The sequence below is a fragment of the Megascapheus bottae genome, chromosome 10 (assembly GCF_031878675.1).
Source record: "Megascapheus bottae isolate mThoBot1 chromosome 10, mThoBot2.hap1, whole genome shotgun sequence".
NCBI classification, from domain to species: Eukaryota; Metazoa; Chordata; class Mammalia; order Rodentia; family Geomyidae; genus Megascapheus; species Megascapheus bottae.
Window position 1 is genome coordinate 8,741,143 of NC_143518.1, and position 18,875 is coordinate 8,760,017.

The window sequence follows — 18,875 nt, forward strand, 5'->3', positions numbered from 1 at the left end:
CTCAAGGACAGTGTCAGGCTAGAGTTCAAGCCCCCAGGGCTGGCAAAAGAAAGAAAGAAAGAAAGAAAAAGAATAAAAATAAAACAAAAGGACAAAACTAAAAATGAAATAAAAAATAAAATAAAAGGCTTTCCAAACCCTGTCACTCAGGTAACCGCAAAGATTTTTGGAGTTTTTTTGGTTAGAAATGGATCTATAACAAAGAGGAAATATATATTTTAGTGAACCACAGGAATTATAGGTAGGATTGTGAGCACTTGTATGGATAAATAGATCAAGGTTGGCTTCTAGTCTAAATGCTTAATTAGTATGTAGGAACCTGATTTGTATAAGGCTATCAATATCTTCTTCAATATGTTATTAGACATAGTAAGGAAACTGTAAAATAAAGAGAAATATTAAGGAAAATGAAAGAATCTTCATACAATTAAGCACCCTCAGTGACTGGTATTTTTACCAACAATTAACAAGATAACAATTAACATAGATTTGTGTAATATATGGATATGAGATAATATTGAGCTTATGTGAAAATTCATTTTAAAAAGCTATTTAACAAAGCTTTGTAAGTAATGAATATCTTTTCTTTCCTCTGCTCTAAAATTAGAGCATGGATATAACTTATTTCAGATTTACCCTTACCAATACTCAAGTGATAATGAAGTGGCATTCTACCTATTATGACTTGCAAATAAATCATCCATCCTACTAAGAAGTGGCTAAGGAAGGCTAGGCACATGTGATTCATGCCTGTACTCTTAGCTAATGAAGGGATTGAGATCTGAGGATCACTGACGCTAGCCTAGTCAGGAAAGTCATTATAGTTTCATCTCCAATTAAACAGCAAAAATAAGAAGTGGCATTGTGGTTCAAAATGGTAGAGCAGTAGCCTTGAATGAAAAGCTCAGCGATAGTACCTAGGCACTGAACTCAAGCCCCATGACTAACCAAAAAAAAGGAGAAAAACTAAGGCAGAAGTTTAAGCCTTTATTTTTACACCCAAGTTCATAGTAGAATTATTCATAATAAAAAAATGGATGTGGACAGTGGATCACACCTGAAATCGTAGCCACTCAGGACGCTGAGACCTCAGGAATGGGGTTGGAAGCCATGCTGGGTAGGAATGTCTTTCAAACACTTCTCTCCAAGTTAATCGCCTGAACCAGGAAGTGGAGCTGTGGCTACAAGTGGTAGAGAGCACTAGCCTTTAGCACTGAAGCTCAGAGACAGTTCCCTGAATTTAAGCCCCATGACTGACAAAATTAAAAAGTGGCTAAGGTCTTTAGATTTGTTCCTGTTTCTTCCCAAGGCCACTACAGTTCCCTGACACAATGTGCCACAGGGCATTCTTCACATCCTTGTTCCTCAGGGTGTAAATCAGTGGGTTTAGCATGGGGGTGGCTACAGTGTAGAAGAGAGCTATGAACTTGCCCTGCTCATGAGAGTTGCTCTTGGCTGGCTGGAGGTACATGAAGATGATGCTTCCATAGAACAAGGACACCACTGCCACGTGGGAAGAGCACGTGTTGAAAGCCTTTCTTCGTCCCTCTGTGGACTTGATCTTCAACACAGCCCGGGCAATATGTCCATATGAGACCAGGATGAGACCCAGGGGCAAGACAACAAAGATGAAACTGGCCACATACATCTCCACTTCGTTGAGGCTGGTGTCCACACAAGCCAGTTGCATGATGAGGGGCATCTCACAAATGAAGTGGTCGATGCGATTGTTCCCACAGAGTGGTAAAAGCATGGTGAGTGTGGAGCCCACCAGGCTGGTGGTGAGACCCCCAAGCCATGAGGCCAAGGCCAGGCCAATGCAAAGCTGTGGGTGCATTATGACAGTGTAGTGGAGAGGCCTGCAGATGGCAGCATAGCGGTCATAGGACATGACAGCCAGCAGCACACACTCAGTGGCTCCCAGCCAGTGGGAGACATAGAACTGGACCACACAGCCTCCATAGCTTATGGTCTTCTGTGGTCCCCAGAGGTTGACCAGGAGTTGTGGCACAATGCTTGTGGTGAAGCTGATGTCCAGGAAGGAGAGGTTGGCAAGGAAGAAGTACATAGGTGTGTGGAGACGCACATCCTTACAGGAGACCAGAATGATGGTGCCATTGCCCAGGATAGCTACCACGTAAAAGCAGGAGACCACTGCAAAGAGGACAGGTTCCAGTGAGGGTTGGGCAGAGAAGCCCAGGAGCACGAATACGTGTGGAGAACTTCCATTGGTCATTTCCATCATCACTTGGAGGTGATGTGTGGAGAAAAAAGGCCACTGTGAGGGGAGGGACACCAGAAGTGAAACTTGAAAAGATCATCTCCTTTAGTTTGTAGCTAGGAAAAGTCAGTTGTGTGCCCAAGGCTGTTGAAAACATGAGCAGTTTGAAATGAGTGTTACAGGGTTTAGAAATTTGTGTAACCTGGGGGAAGAAGACATTCAGGTATTATTTTGAGCACTGACTTTTTTTTGTTGGTTGTGGGGTTTGAACTCTGGGCCTGTGCGCTGTCCCTATGTTCTTTAGCTCAGTGCTGGCAGACTACCACTTTGAGCCACAGCACCACTTCTAGCTCTCTGGTGGTTAATTGGAGATAAGAATCTCATGGACTTTTGTGGCTGGGATTGTTTCAAACTATGATTCCCAGAGTTTAGCCTCATGAGTAGCTAGGATTGCAAGTATGAGCCACTAGCACCTGGTAGCACTGATTTTTTTAAAAAATATTAAAATGGCAACATATGGATTCAGACTATAAATTTGGTATTTGCTTATTTGTATAGACTGTGTAAGCCTTATAATTTTATCTTGTCAAGCCACATAATTAGCAAATTTTTATTAAATATAATATATTGCATATATCCACATTTTCATTGCTTCTCATTCCTGTTATTTTGCCATCCTTTATCTCCTGAAATTAGAGCAATTGTTTAACTTGTCTCTCTGGTTTCCTTTTGCTGCTTTATAAGCATCCTCAAAAACTGGGTTGTAAGTTGTAGGAAGACCTCAAATGATTATATTGCTCTGAGTATTTACCACCTGTGTTCTCCTGGCTTATCGACTGTTCCTTTCCTTTGTTTAGGGATTGTTCCTGAAGAGCCAAAATTTCACTTTGTTACTTCCTCAGGTCATTTTATAGTTGTTTTAATCCAAGCACTTCATTAGCATACATAAAATAAAAACTCTTCCTGGCTTCTACTTGTATCTTCCTTGGGCCGTATTCATTCCTACCTCACAGCAATTATGTCACTTTCTATTTTGTATATGCTAATTTATTGTGACATTTTTAGTATGTGCACTTTTATATTCGTGTTGTATTTTGCTGTTGCCCTTCTCATTTCAATGTTACTAATTGTTTGAAGTTACACTTTTCTATATTTTCTTTTGCTTCTGGCTTGCCTGTTTGATAACATCAAAGGTATGTAATCAGTATCATGAATGTGCAATAATGAATGCATTGTGAAATAGGCCATAAGAATGATATATGGCCATAACAGAGGCCATGTTGGAGCAAGGAGAGGGCAGAGGTGAAGGACACCCAGCACAACACAGAATGCTGATGACAGGACAGTTGTCTGGAAACTGCCAGAGTCTTTCAGAGAGTGCTATCTACTCTATGTCTTCTACACAAATGGACTGTCCTCTGCACTTGTGAAGTGGTGGACTTCCATTTACACTTACATACAGATGGATGCCCTCTACTCTTTTTTTTCCTGAGGCTTGAACTGTGGACTTTGGCACTGTTCCTGAGCTCTTCAGCTCAAGGCTAGCACTCTACCACTTGAGCCACAGTGCCACTTCCACATGTCCTCTACTCTTATTCAAAGATAGATTGCCCTCTTCTCTTATACAGATGGCATAAAAGAAACTATGAGTTTAGGAAGGACAATGTATATATCAGAAAATCTCACAGTGAGTTGGGAACAATAAAGGTCTCATATATTTGGGCAAGTGCTCAGCAACTAAGCCACACACCTAGCTCAGAAAAATCAATTTCATAGTGGCAACTGGGTAATGTGTTTCATATGTTCCTCTTCTTTGCAAACTCATTAATTTACCCTATCATGCACTTTACAAAGAAAAAACTCAACTCATTATAATTATAACCCAGATTAGTGAAACAGAGAAATTATGAACTTTTCTTTCAGCTCTCCCAAAGACCCAGACAGTGACAAATTGATCAAAGAAAATATGCAGGAATATTGTGTACATTTACAGTACTTAAAGTCATAGTGGAATCTAAAAAGGATGATCTCATATAAATCATACACAGAATAGTGGTGATTAGAAGAGAGCAATGAATGGATCCAATGATAAATTTTGGTTTTCTATGGCATGTTGAATGAATATAATAACAATATAACAATAGTGCATCAAAATTATTAGAAAAGAGGTGTTTTAAGGTATTCTCTAAAAAGCAATGATGGAAGTTTAAGGTGCTGAATATCATTATCCTGACTTGGTTTTGATCATGAATTAACATATGAAGTTATCTCATAATTATCTTGTTTCCCCCCTTCCCTTTCCTATTTCAAATAAACAAATAAATGTGCATACAATACATGATTGGGAGTGTGGGGGGGAAGGAAAATGAGAACAAAAACATGAGAGGGGTATCAATGTGTGAGAAATAAATGAGCCTGCTACCTGATGAATGTAACTGTAACCCCTCTATACATTACCCTGACAGTAAAATAAAAAAATTAAAAAACAAAACAAAAGTATCACTCTAAACCCCTGGTCACATGGTCACATGTTCTTCTGGATTTTAGGTACTGATTCTTTTTTTAAATAAAATGTGTGGAGGTCTTCCATTCTGTATTTGAAGTGGGCTTAGAGAACTTTTAAGTATTTGTCAAAGTTGAAAGAGGAAAGCTCCATTAACATGGATTTACCTGATTCAAAAGGCTTGGAAAATGGTGTGATTTATACCTGGCAGCAGGGCAGGCCAATATGGACTCTCCCAGGGAAAGAGCACCTAGGAGAATGGATTCTGAACTAACAATTGGAGAGAAAGCAGAAACCATCAAAACAAGGAAAGCTTTATAATGAGGATGTGGGACAAAAAGAGGCGAATCCAGGTCCTTATCTGCAAATGAGTCATGCCATAGTGACTGTGTCATGCATAGTCATCACAGATGAACACCGATTAAGTGATCTCACTGTCACCTATGGGTGTGTGTGTGTGCTCTGTGTGCAGATAGGAACTAGGTTGACTCATAGCATAATGGGAAGAAAGCATGCAACTATCGACCAGGAGGTGAGATCAAGGAGGTCGGTCATGTAATAGTCAAATGGAATTTTTGAGACTAAAAACCACAGACCATTCTGATGATCTGACCTATTTCTAGAATTGTCTAGTGGTATATTCAAAGCTCTAGAGCTACTTATTACTATTGGGGCTATCCATGAGATGTATTAATTATTACTGCCTCACTAGTGAAGGAAAAGCCTTTGTCATCGACAAAGATTCACTAACATGGTCACAATAAAACTTTGACTTGTGACCCTATTCCAAGTATTTGCATGGTTACAACAGAGAAAAAGAACATGGTGACAGTTAAGGGAAATATTATGAGTTCATATTTTATCTGAGCTTCTCATGCCATCACATACTGTTCCACAAAGTGTAGGAAATTGGCTACACAGGACAGGAAATCAGATCGTTTAACTGGATCAGGGTTCGTTAGCCTTAATTGGAATTGCCAGAAAATCTGTAATCTCTAAATTTGCAAAACCAAACTAACCCACAGATGTCACTTACCAGTGGTGAGGGGGAAGAATCCTCATCTCTCTTCAAGCAGATGGAAATGCTATAAGACAATGAACATTTTACTTCAATGATTGGTAACATTTATTACTTCGATGTATGTGACAAAACAGGTCAGCTATGTGACTAAAAACTTAAATACTTAAAATCTTCGTTAATGGTATCAAACTTGCTGTTGTTGTCAGCTTAGTACATGTCTAATGAAGGTATTCTAAGTCAGAATATATCTGAATCATTATTTTTCCTTAGAAAATTAGTAGTTCAAGAAATCAGAATGGGATATATGTGCTGGCACACACATGTAGTTGCAGCTACTCAAGAGAGACGAGATGACCATGATTTCAGTATAGCCTGAACAGTTAGGGGAGCAAGTTAAAAGCAAAATTTGGGTTGTAGCTCTTCTGGAGCAGTGCTTGCAAGTGAGAAACCCTGTGTTCAATTCCCAGTAGCACCCCTTGCCCAACAAAAATTGGATCATTATGACATTTCCAGAATAGAAATTTAGACTGACTCAAAGAACAAAGTATTACAAAACCACCTTTATAGTCATTAGTAATCTCTTATTCCTTGGAGCACTCAGGAGGGGACAGGATGGTGATGGATATCAGGGGAGTTAAAATGGAGGGGAGAAGCTTGGGATTTATTTTCCCTGTTGGATAATTATCATGTCTTTGCAATGTACTCATAGTTTCTTTTTTATGAATAGAAGATTATTTTGGATTTCCATATTGTCAAACACTTTATAGGGCATGGGAATTAAATCTCTTCCAGCAAGGATTTATTGTATAGTGACGGAGCTGGTCTGATTTTGGCACTCAGTTCTACAGTTCTTCTTAATCCAATTCTATCAATGGTGCACACGTTAGTGTTAGTAATGGGCTGACATTTTCTTAATCGGATTAGCTTATTTTAAATTTTTTCCTTAAAGCCTTTACTTTTTAAATATATTTTTATTGTGATTAATAGAAGGGTTACAGGGCCGGGAGTTTGGCCTAGTGGTTAAAGTGCTTGCCTAGCATGCACGAAGACCGGGTTCGATTCCTCGGTACCACATACATAGAAAAAAGCCAGAAGTGGTGCTGAGGCTCAAGTGGTAGAGCTCTAACCTTGAGAAAGTCCAAGGACAGTTTTCAGGCCCTGACTCAAGCCCAGGACTGGCAAAAAAAAATAGAAGGGTTACATTACATTCACCAGATGGAGGGTGCATAACTTCACAAACATTGATACCCTTTCTTATGACATGGTTCCCATTTCCTTCCCTCCCTCCCTCCCGCTCATCTTGATTTCCCCCCTTCCCTATCCAATTTCAAATAACCAATTAAGCACATATAAAATATATCAGATAACAAGGTGAAATATTGTAACAATATGAGATAACCAAGGGATGGCAAAAGAGATGAAAGATAACATAGTACATTAAGGACGATAATCACTCATTATATTGCTTTTGTTTCCTTATCCTGGAGGTCCATAATAGATTCCAATCTTACACACATAGAAAAAGACAGACATGATCACAATTGAACAAAGAGAAGCTAGTCAGAAAACTTAAGTGCCTGTCAGGTAATGTTGAAGCTGAAGTTCTAGGAATGTGACATACTGCAGGGCCAAGGGAATTTCCTTCCTTCTTCCTCATCCTTTCCTTCAACAGAATCTACACCAACCTCCTCATAATTCTTCTCTAGGACATCCATTGCCTCACAGCCTTTCTTCATCACCTCACCCACGTACCAGTGGACAAAGGCACGCTTGGCATACATCAGGTCAAACTTGTGATACAGGTAATCCCAGGACTCAGTAATGGCTGTGGTGTTGCTCAGCATGCACATAGCCTGCTGCACTTTGGCCAAGTCTCCACTAGGAACCACAGTGGGAGGCTGGTAATTGATGCTAACCTTGAAACCAGTGGGGCAAACTGGATGCTGTGCTTGGTCTTGATGGTAGAGATGGTGACATCTTTATGGACCACATCACCAGGGTACAACAGGAAATGGGTCATGCATTTTCCAAGGTGAAGGTCACATTTTACCATGCGGTTGGCCGACTCAAAGCAAGCATTGGTGATCTCTGCTACAGAAAGTTGTTCATGGCTTTCTCAGCAGAGATGACAGGGGCATAGGTGACCAGAGGGAAGTGGATGCTGGGATAGGGCACCAGAGTGGTCTGGAATTCTGTCAGGTCAACATTCAAGGCCCCATCCAACCTCAGGGCAGCTGTGATGGAAGACACGATCTGGCTAATAAGGTGGTTCAAGTTAGTGTAGGTTGGGCATTTGATATCGAGGTTTCCATGACAGATGTCCCAGATGGCCTCATTGTCCACCATGAAGGCACAGTGCTCCAGGGTGGTATGCGTGAAGAGGATGGAGTTGTAGGGCTCAACTACACCTGTGGATACCTGGGAGACAGAGTAGATGGAGAACTCCAGCTTGGACTTCTTTCCATAGTCCACATAGTTCCATCAGCAGGGAGGTGAATCCAGAGCCACTTCCTCTGTCACAACTGTGGAAGATCCGGAAGCCCTGAAGCCCTGTGCACTGGTTGGCTAGCTTTTTGATGAGGTCCAAGATGAAGTCAGTGATCTCCTTGCCAATGATGTAGTGTTCGTGGGCATAGCAATTGGTGGCATCTTCCTTGTCTGTGATGACCTTGCCCGTGCCTGTCTCACTGAAGGAGGTGTTGAAGTGGTCCCTCCCCTAATGGTCTTGTCACTTGACATCTGGCCATCAAGCTGGATTCCATGTTCTAGGCAGTAGAGCTCCCAGCAGGCATTGCCATTCTGGACACCAGCCTGGCCAATGTGGATGGAGATACACTCATTCATGATAACAGTGGGTTTGGTGGAGAAGACGACAGGAGCAGGAGCAGGCAGCCTGAGTCCTGGTTACCATTTCCGACAAACTAAGAGTCAATGTAAGTAATGTACTGCATAAGCTTATTTTCTTTTACTGTTCTGAAATACACAGAGCATATGACTTTATCATTGGTATACACTTCAGAGAAACACACACACACACACACACACATATGTATATGTTTTTTGTTTTTGTTTTTGTCAGTCATGGGGCTTGAACTCTGGGCCTGGGCTCTGTCCTTAAGTTCTTCAGCTCAAGGCTAGCACTCTACCACTTGAGCCACAGCATTGCTTCTGGTTGGTTTTCTGGTGGTTAATTTGAGATCAGAGTCTCATGGATTTTAGTATCTAGGTTTGCTTTGAACCACAATCCTCAAATATCAGCCTCCTGAGTAGCTAGGATTACAGGTGTGAGCCACCGGCACCTGGCGCGCAATCTCTCTCTCTCTCTCTCTCTCTCTCTCTCTCTCTCTCTCTCTCTCTCTCTCTCTCTCTCTCTCTCTCTCTCTCTCTCTCTCTCTCCCCTCTCTTTCTTTTTCTTGATTGTATTTTATTGTCAAAGCGATGTACAGAGGGGTTACAGTTACATTCATGAGGTAGTGGTACATTACTTCGTGAACATTGATGCCCCTTCCCATGTTTTTCTACCACTTTCCCTCTCTTCACCCCCTCCCAATCATTTAGTGTCTAGGATTATTGCTTGTTTTATCTATCACCTTGGATAAAGCAGGACATCTAGACATTTGGTTCAATGTGGTTGATATTCAAAGCAGCAGCCTCTGGACGAAGCAAGTTAGGCTTGCTAAGGGGTGTGAAGTGGGTCTGCCTCTACTAATAAGTTGAAAACCTTAAAGCTTTTCCTTCTCTCTCTCTTCCTTCCTTGCTTCCTTCCTTTCTGTTTCTTTTCTCTCTCTTTTTTGGTTTCTTTGTCTTTCTCTCTTCCTTCTACCTTCCCTTCCTCCCTCTTCTGTCCCTTCCATTTTCCTTCAATATCTTCCTTCCTTGTTTCTTCATCCTTTTCTTTTTCTTTCTTTTTAAAAATCACTTTCCTTTCTCGCTCTCTCTTTCTTCCTCCCCATTTCTCTCCCTTTGACCCTCTGCCTAGGAGCCCAGTGTGATGTGAAATTCACAATCCCTTTTCTTCATGCTCCTCATGCTCCTGAGTGCTGGTATTTCAAAGATAATTTAAAAGAATGTAATCTTATTTTCCACATGTGAATTATGAAACATATGGCAATTGAGGATAGTGAAATAGGTAAAAGGATTAGGATTTTGGTAGAAGAATTAGTTGTGTGACATTGTAGTTTTGCAAATTATTTTCACTTTATTTACATTTATTTTATATATTTTACTTAAATCAATTAATGAACAAATTCATTTTGGGGTTCTGATTCCAGAATGTTCTGAAAGTGCCAGTGTAGTACAGATTGGCCTCAAATTCATGATCTGCCTGACTCAACCTCCCTAGATTTATGATTATTATTGTGTGCCATGATGTTTGGCTATTTTCATAGATTTTTAATGATGCTATATTATTTTACAATAAATTTAACATGTACAAACTATGGCTTTCATTTTCTTAATGTATCTTTATGACATTTCTTCCACTTAGAAATGAAATAAATGTCTTCAAGAGGCAGTAAATGTGAAGCTAAGTTGTTATCAGTCCTGAAATTTTACTTGCAAGGTTATATAATTCTCTCAGTGTTATATACTCTTTTGGTGTTAACTATATGAGCAATATTTGAGAGTACATGTGATATTTAGGAAAATGTTTAATGCAGAGTAGTGAGAGGAACTTTATCTGTGGGATTTGAAGAATAAAAGTCCATTCACTAGAGCCAGGGACCAGTAGCCCATTCCTGTAATACTTTCGGATTAGGAGGCTTTTATCTGTTTTGCAGTTTGAAGCCATCCCAGTAAGATATTCCAAGAAGGTATAAATGCCAACTTACTCTCAAGAAGATAAAAATGGAGCTGTGGCTCAATTGGTACCACACTAACCCTGAGTGAAAAGTACAGGGATGTAACAAGGCCATGAGTTCAAGCTCCAGGACTGGCACACATACAGCTCCCTGAAAATTCCCACAAAACTGTTTACCACAGGAAATATTATAGCAACCATATGATTTTTTTGATCTGCTCATACTCTATTACGCTCTATGATAAACATAAACTCAGTATTTCTCTCTGATCAGAATTTTCTCATCTCTGAGTGGCTGATGGTATCACTTTTACGATACAATTTTAAGACTTACGTCAATCAAGCTAGTGGAATCTCTGAAAACTTGAGATATCTATGTTAGGATAGATTTGTGAGACAGTTCTCTCTCTCTCCCCCCCCCCCTCTCTCTCTCCCTCCCTCCCCTCTCTCTTTGTGTGTGTGTGTGTGTGTGTGTGTGTGTGTGTGTGTGTGTGTGTGTGACTCAAGAGGAAGAGCAGGCCCTTGAATTCAGGGCCTTAGTGCTGTCTTTGCTTAAGGCTGGCACTCTACCACTTGAGCTGTATCTCCACTTTTGGCTTTTTTTTTGGTGGTTCATTGGAGATGAGTTATATGGACTTTTCTGTCTGGACTGGTTTTGTACCATGATCCTTAGATCTCAGCCTCCTGAGTAGCAAGGATTACTGATATAAACCATTAGCACCAAGTTTGTGTGATACATTTTCAACATACAGAAAGAGATTTCATTTAATAATGCTTGAATATAAAATATAAAAAGAAAATCAATAAGGAGTTAGAAAGTCTCATGGATCTTGGAAAAAGATCTAGAACTGACTGGAAATTTGTCCAATAGTTCTTGTAGATAGAACAGTAAGATACAGCAATTTCTTGGTAAAATATTTATTTTCCAACTATTCAACCCAAAATACCTTTCTTGGAGAACAGTATTTTTCAGATTCCTCATCTTGAAGGAAGAAGACTACTCTTGGTCATAATGCTCTTGGTCATAATATAAAAAGCATGGGGCACTTCTACCACTCAATTAAATTCTAACATTAGCTACTTGGATTTAGAGTTGAATTCTATGGTCACCAAAGTCATCGTACCAGGCTGTTTTTTAAATCTAGACAGTATTTTCAAGGCCAGGTTTCTATGGATATTAATCAGTATCCCTGTCTCACGGAACTCAGGAAGACACCTGAATTGCATTTAAGCATTTATTACAAAAGATGTTATAAGGAATATACATAAGTGGCCAGATGAAGAAGGGTACAGGGCTAAGTCTGGAAGACCCCTTGAACAAGAGATCTTTAGTTCTTGTGCCATATCCATGGCATGTGAAGTGTGAAACAACCAGAAACACCCTAAACTCCATCATCTGGGGATTGTGGTAGGCTTGCTTTATGAATCATTAATATTTGGTGACTAGACTCAATTCTTGGCTTCTTACTCTTCTCTCAGGAAGTCTGGACAGAAAGGTCCCTCCTTCTGATCGATGATAATTTCCCTGAGACAAGCTTCTTGCAGAAGATGTCTAAGAATGCCACCTGTGTCATATTATCAGCCTAAACTCCTATGGTTGAAATGGGCTTGCTGTAGATTAGAAAAGATGTTCAAATTACCTGTTACCCAAAGGTTTGGGGAATTTTGTGTTGGAACTGGTTCTAAAACTAAGAGGAAAGATGTGAACACATGTGTGGATAGATAGATCTAGGTTGGCCTTTCAGTCTAAATGCTTAACTGGTCTGTAATAACCTGATAGTTATAAGGATATCAATAGATAATTTACTGAATTATAGATATTGGGGAAAATGAAACATATTTCACACAATTGGCCACACTTTGTGCCAGGCATTAATTACCATTTTTCATTGTCTTTTTTTGTTGGCTTTGGGGCTTGAACTCAGGGCTTAGGCAGTGTCTCTGAGCCTCTTTGTGCTCAAGGTTAGTTAGTGCTCTACCTCTTCAGTCACAGTGCCACTTCTGGGTTTTGAGTGGAGGTATGAGTCTTACTGGGACTTTCCTGCCCCAGCTGGCTTCAAACAAGGGTACTCACATCTTAACCTTCTTAATACCTAGGATTATAGGCATGAGTCACCAGCACTTGGTTTATTTTCATTATCTTTAAGTAGTTTTACAAAGGGATTGCCATTTAACAAAGCAGCTTTTAAGCAATTTATAACAATGTATCTTGATCAATGTCACCAATTTTAACCTCACTCATTCCTCTCCTACCCATATCTTCCCCCATTCTTAATTTTGTAAGATATACATTGTGTTCTTGACTGCATACTCCACCCTTTTATCCTCTTATTTTGTGATATTTGTGATATTTTGTGATATTTGTCTCCTCTTCATCTGTCAAATTTCAGTTATTTTTATATACTTGCATACAACCTAACACATCTACTTACAAGCTTATAAGCTAAATCTTGCTCCCATATATGAGAAACTATGTATCCTTTGTCTCTATGGGCCAGGCTTACTTTAACCTAATGTAATTTTTCTAAGTCTTTCAATTTCTTTACAAATTGTTCAATATCATTCTTTCTAGTAGAAGAGTAAAATTTCATTGTGTATATATATCATATTTTCTTGATTCATTGGTCGATTGATAGGCATCAGGGCTATTTCAATACCAAAGCTATTGTGAATAGTGCTGCAATAAACCTGGTTTATGCTAGTAGTGCCAAACATTTTAATAAACAATTCATGAAATAATGTATGGATTAACATAGAAATGTGTAATATACAGATATAATCATATAAATATGAGATAGTGTTGAGCTGATATAACATCTCATATTAAAAACTTGTAGCAAAATGAAAAACTAAATGAAAATAATTTCTCTTTCCTTTGATCTGAACACAGGGTATGCACATACTTTAGATTTCCACTTAGCTTTCCCCTACCTTGACCTTCCAAATCACTAATCCATCCTCCTGAGAAATGGGAGAGCATTTCTACATTTGTTTGACCACAAAGCCACAGCTGTTTTCTGATGCAATGTGCCACAGGGCATTCTTCACATCCTTGTTCCTCAGGGTGTAAATCAGTGGGTTTAGCATGGGGGTGGCTACAGTGTAGAAGAGAGCTATGAACTTGCCCTGTTTATGAGAGTTGCTCTTGGCCGGCTGGAGGTACATGAAGATGATGCTTCCATAGAACAAGGACACCACTGCCATGTGGGAAGAGCATGTGTTGAAAGCCTTTCTTCGTCCCTCTATGGACTTGATCTTCAACACAGCCCAGGCAATATGTCCATATGAGACCAGGATGAGACCCAGGGGCAAGACAACAAAGATGAAGCTGGCCACATACATCTCCACTTCGTTGAGGCTGGTGTCCACACAAGCCAGTTGCATGATGAGGGGCATCTCACAAATGAAGTGGTCAATGCGATTGTTCCCACAGAGTGGTAAAAGCATGGTGAGTGTGGAGCCCACCAGGCTGGCGGTGAGACCCCCAAGCCATGAGGCCAAGGCCAGGCCAATGCAAAGCTGTGGGTGCATTATGACAGTGTAGTGGAGAGGCCTGCAGATGGCAGCATAGCGGTCATAGGACATGACAGCCAGCAGCACACACTCAGTGGCTCCCAGCCAGTGGGAGACATAGAACTGGACCACACAGCCTCCATAGCTTATGGTCTTCTGTGGTCCCCAGAGGTTGACCAGGAGTTGTGGCACAATGCTTGTGGTGAAGCTGATGTCCAGGAAGGAGAGGTTGGCAAGGAAGAAGTACATAGGTGTGTGGAGACGCACATCCTTACAGGAGACCAGAATGATGGTGCCGTTGCCCAGGATAGCTACCACGTAAAAGCAGGAGACCACTGCAAAGAGGACAGGTTCCAGTGAGGGTTGGGCAGAGAAGCCCAGGAGCATGAATACGTGTGGAGAACTTCCATTGGTCATTTCCATCATCACTAGTTGGAGGTGATGTGTGGAGAAAAAAGGCCACTATGAGGGGAGGGGCACCAGAAGTGAAACATGGAAAGATTATCTCCATTAGTTTGCAGCTAGGAAAAGTAAGTTGTGTGTCCAAATTTCTTAGGCTAATTTAGAATAAGTATTAAGGATTTTGGGAAAATGTGTTGCCTGGAGGTGAATGCACATTTATAGATCATTTTAATGCTGTTATTTATGTTAAAATGGCAACATGTTGATTCAAACTATAAATTTAATATTTACATATTTGTACAGACTGTTTATTATTACAATTGTATTCTATTAAGCCGTATGGAGGTTCCTCAAATGGTTCCTCCAAACACAGATCTTCCCTATGACCCAGCAATTCCACTCCTGGGAATTTGCCCAAATGACCACATACAAGGCCACACTAAATCTACTAGCACAACTATGCTCATAACAGCAAAATTTATCATAGGTAGAGTATGGAACTAACCAAGATGACCCCCAGTAGATGAATGGATGAAGAAAATGGAATTCTGGGCTTCCATTGAAAACAATGACATTGCCCCATTTGAAAGAAAATGGACACTTGGAAAAAAATCACATTAAGTGAAATAAGCCAGACTCCAAAAACACGTGGTAAAAATAAATTCTATCCTGTCAAATAACACATTTTTCCACAAATTTTTGCCTTGTTATGAAATATAATATGTGACATGTATCTGGATTTTCATTGCTTCTCTGCTAGGTCACTTAGTTGTCCTTTATTCTGTGAACTTTGGGCAATTATATAACTTGTCTCTGTACTTCCTTTTTGGTGCTTTCTAGGCATCCTCAAATATCAATTTACACACAAAGACATGTGATATATATAATCATATGGCTGTGCTGCTCCAAATCTTGTACTGCCTTAGCTCAAGGACTGTAGATGTTGCTGCCCTTATATGTGTAAAATTTTTCTGAAAATGCCATTTGCGCTCTTTCCCAATTCTTTTTTTTTTTGCCAGTCCTGGGCTTGAGCTCAGGGCCTGAGCACTGTCCTTGGACTTTCTCAAGGCTAGAACTCTACCACTTGAGCCTCAGTACCACTTCAGGCTTTTTTCTATGTATATGGTACCGAGGAATCGAACCTGGGTCTTCATGCATGCTAGGCAAGCACTGTACCACTAGGCCAAACTCCCAGGCCTCTTTCCCACTTCTTTATCTCATTTACTTATTTATTTATTTTTTCAGTCATGGGACTTGAACTCAGGCCCTGGTCACTGTCCCTGTGATTCAGCTCAAGGCTACTGCTCGACCCCTGAGCCACTGTGCCATTTCCAAGATTCATTATTTTAGCATATAAGTCTCAGGCATAATAATTATCAGGTATAAGTAATTTAGAAAAGGTTTTACTGACAATAAGCAGATTCTTAGAACCATATACTTATTGAGATTATATTAAAAGTGTATGGAAAAGAATAACTTGCATTTTTTAATTAAGTAGTCCATCAAAACTTCATGAATAAAAGGATTTTTTAACTTCTATAATATCATCTCAATTTTGAAAGGTTTCTGGTCCCTGCTCATTACAAGGTGTTTTTCCTCACTTCTTTTTTTTTTTTTTGGCCAGTCCTGGGCTTAAGCTCAGTGCCTGAGCACTGTCCTTGGCCTTCGCACCACTTCTGGCTTTTTTTAAGTATGTAATACCAAGGAATCGAACCCGGGTCTTCGTGCATGCTAGGCAAGCACTCTACCACTAGGCCAAACTCCCGGCTTTTCCTCACTTCTTTAAGTCATTTTCAATTGCTTTTCTAAAGCCAATGGTTTGTAATTATCCACAATGACAAAAACCTTCATTGCTCTCTTTAACTTCTGAGACCCATGTTCACTCACAGTGCTTCTGCTCTCACAAAAGACAAGTCACTTTTTTAATGAGCATATATTAATTGTATAAAACAATAGGATATGTGCGAATTGGTCCTGAGGCTTGAATTCAAGACCTAAGTGGTTTTCCTGGGATCTTTGGGTCAAGACTAGGGGTCTACCACTTGAGCCACAGCTCCTTTCCCAACTTTTTTTGGTAGTTAATTGGCGATAGGAGTCTTGCAGTCTTTTCTGTCCTGGCTGGCTTCCAGTTGTGATTCTCAGATCTCACCTTCTGAGTAGCTAGGATTACAAGCTACTGATACATGGCCTAAACAAGATGATTTATTTTTACATTTTTGTACATGCATATTACATTAATCTTGTTTCATCGTTTCCTGTCTCACTTCATTGAACTATGAATCCTGTGAAGTTACAACTTTTGTATTTTGTTTGCTCCTGCATTTCCAGTTCCAGTCCAATACATAGGAGGTATGTATTGAATATTATAAATGTGCCATAATGAATACATTGTGAAATATGTCAGAAGAATGACATGAGGCCACAATAAAGGCAGGGTCATAGCCATCTGTGTCATGATGAGTAAACAATACCAATAGCTCATCAAAATTATTAAAAGTGAGATATCCGAAGATACTCCCTGTAAAGAAATGAAGGAAGTTTAAAGTTATGGATATGCTAATGACCCTGGTTTGAAAAACATCACGTTACCTCACAAATATTTACTATAAAATATATGGAGGTCTTCTGTCTTGCAGCTGCTATAGGCTCAGAGAACTCTATACCTTTGTCAAGATTAAAACATGAGAGCTATGCCACTATAGTCCAGACTCCTCCAGAATGCTGAGAGGACTGTGAGGACTGCATATGCCAGCCAAGTGGATCACTGGCTTCCTGGGAGAATGTTTGGAGAATGATTATGACCTGACAGTTGGGAGGTAGCTGAGGCCATCAGAACAGAGGCAACTTCATCATGAGTATAATGGGATAATGAGAGGTGATTCAGGGTGCTTCTCTGCAACTGAGTCATTCCATAGTAAAGGAACTGTTCTATACATAGTCATCACAGATGAGCAGAAGACTAAGTGACACCACAGTTACCTGTGGATGTGAGTGAGTACATGCTCTGCGTAGAGATAGGAACTAGGTTGACTCATAACTGGTAATACACAGAAAATGTATAAATATTGCCTAAGGTTGAAAATCATGAGGTCAGACATGAGGCAATAGTTGAGTAGAATCCTTGAAAAAAAAAAGACAGTTCTGATGATCTGACCTATTTCTGGAATTGTTCAGTGTCATACCCAAAGCTTTAGAGCTTCTTAGTAGCATTGGGGCTGTCATTGAGATATATTATTACTACCTCCCTAGTGAAGGAAGTGGTTTTCTTATCCACAGAGATTCATCAACAGGATCACAATAAAACTTGTGTTTGACATGTGACTCTACCCCAAGTACTGTGTGATAACAACAAAGAAAAAAATGACATGGTGACAGTTAATGGAAATATTAGGAGGCCATTTTTACCTGAGCTAATCATACAATCATACACTGTACCCCAGAGTGTAAGCAACAGCCTAAAATGTCAAAGAGCACAGGATCGGCCATAAGATCATTTAATTGGTTCAGTGTTGACTAGCCTTAATTGGAATTGCTAGAAAATCTGTCATCTCTAACTTGAGAAAGTCAGACAAACACACACTTACCAGTGGTGAAGTAGCAGTAGCTTCATCTCCCTTAAAGCAGGGTGGAAATGCTGTAAGACAGTCAATCAATACTTTACTTGAAGGATTGGTAATCTTTGTTAATTTTGTGTTTGTAGCATTAACAAACAGGTTAGTTAAGTGACTTAAAAACTGTCCAAATGCTTTTAGTCTTCAGGTTACTGACAGCAGACTAGCAAGAGTAATTAGTTTAGTAGCTGTCTAATGATGCATTCTTAAGTCATTTGAAGTCAGAATATGTTTGTCTCAGAAAAAGCATTCATTTTCTTTCATTAAAAATTAATAGTCAAAGAAGTGAGGATGGGATGTGTGTGGTGGTACATGTGCATAGTTGAGTCCTCATCTGAAAAGCAAATTTAAAGCAAAAAAAGAAAAATTCAGCTGAAATGCTGCCGGTAAAGTACATGCCTAGCAAATGGGAAGCCTGAGTTCAATCCCCAGTTCCATCCCCACTAAATAAATAGGATGGTTCATGCCATTTACAGGGTAGAAATATAGGCTGACCCACAAAGAGCAAAGTATGTTTTAAAGGCCTTTATAGTCATAAGCAATCATTTTTTTATTCCCTGAAGCACTCAGGAGGGGGACAAGAGGGTGGTGGATATCAGGGGAGTAAAAGTGGGAGAGAAAGAGCTTGGGACTTCATCTCCCTGCTGGATAATTACAATGCTATTGTAATGTATTCATAGTTTCTTTCTTATGAAGAGAAGATTCTTTTAGATTTTTGTGCTGTTGAACACTGTTATAAACACTGTTATAAGCACTGTTATAAACAGTGCTTTATAAAAGCAGAAGTAAATTTCTTTCAGCAAGAA

General features: G+C 39.8%; 2 protein-coding genes and 1 pseudogene across 2 annotated transcripts; all 3 read right to left on the reverse strand.

Moving 5' to 3' along the window:
• Positions 1-1,282: 1,282 nt before the first annotated feature.
• LOC150057442 (olfactory receptor 2C3) lies at positions 1,283-2,245 on the reverse strand. Its single transcript, XM_090339716.1, has one exon. It carries the CDS (start codon positions 2,243-2,245, stop codon positions 1,283-1,285), a length of 963 nt encoding a protein of 320 aa, XP_090195842.1.
• Positions 2,246-7,349: 5,104 nt separating this feature from the next.
• On the reverse strand, positions 7,350-8,589 carry LOC150057443 (tubulin alpha-1B chain-like; annotated as a pseudogene).
• Positions 8,590-13,525: 4,936 nt separating this feature from the next.
• LOC150057444 (olfactory receptor 2C3-like) lies at positions 13,526-14,482 on the reverse strand. Its single transcript, XM_090340011.1, has one exon. The coding sequence runs from the start codon at positions 14,480-14,482 to the stop codon at positions 13,526-13,528; it is 957 nt and encodes a 318-aa protein (XP_090196137.1).
• Positions 14,483-18,875: the final 4,393 nt, after the last annotated feature.

Coding starts and splice junctions, on each gene's coding strand:
- LOC150057442 (XM_090339716.1), bottom strand. CDS start 2,245: ATGATGGAAATGACCAATGGAAGTTCTCCACACGTATTCGTGCTCCTG.
- LOC150057444 (XM_090340011.1), bottom strand. CDS start 14,482: ATGATGGAAATGACCAATGGAAGTTCTCCACACGTATTCATGCTCCTG.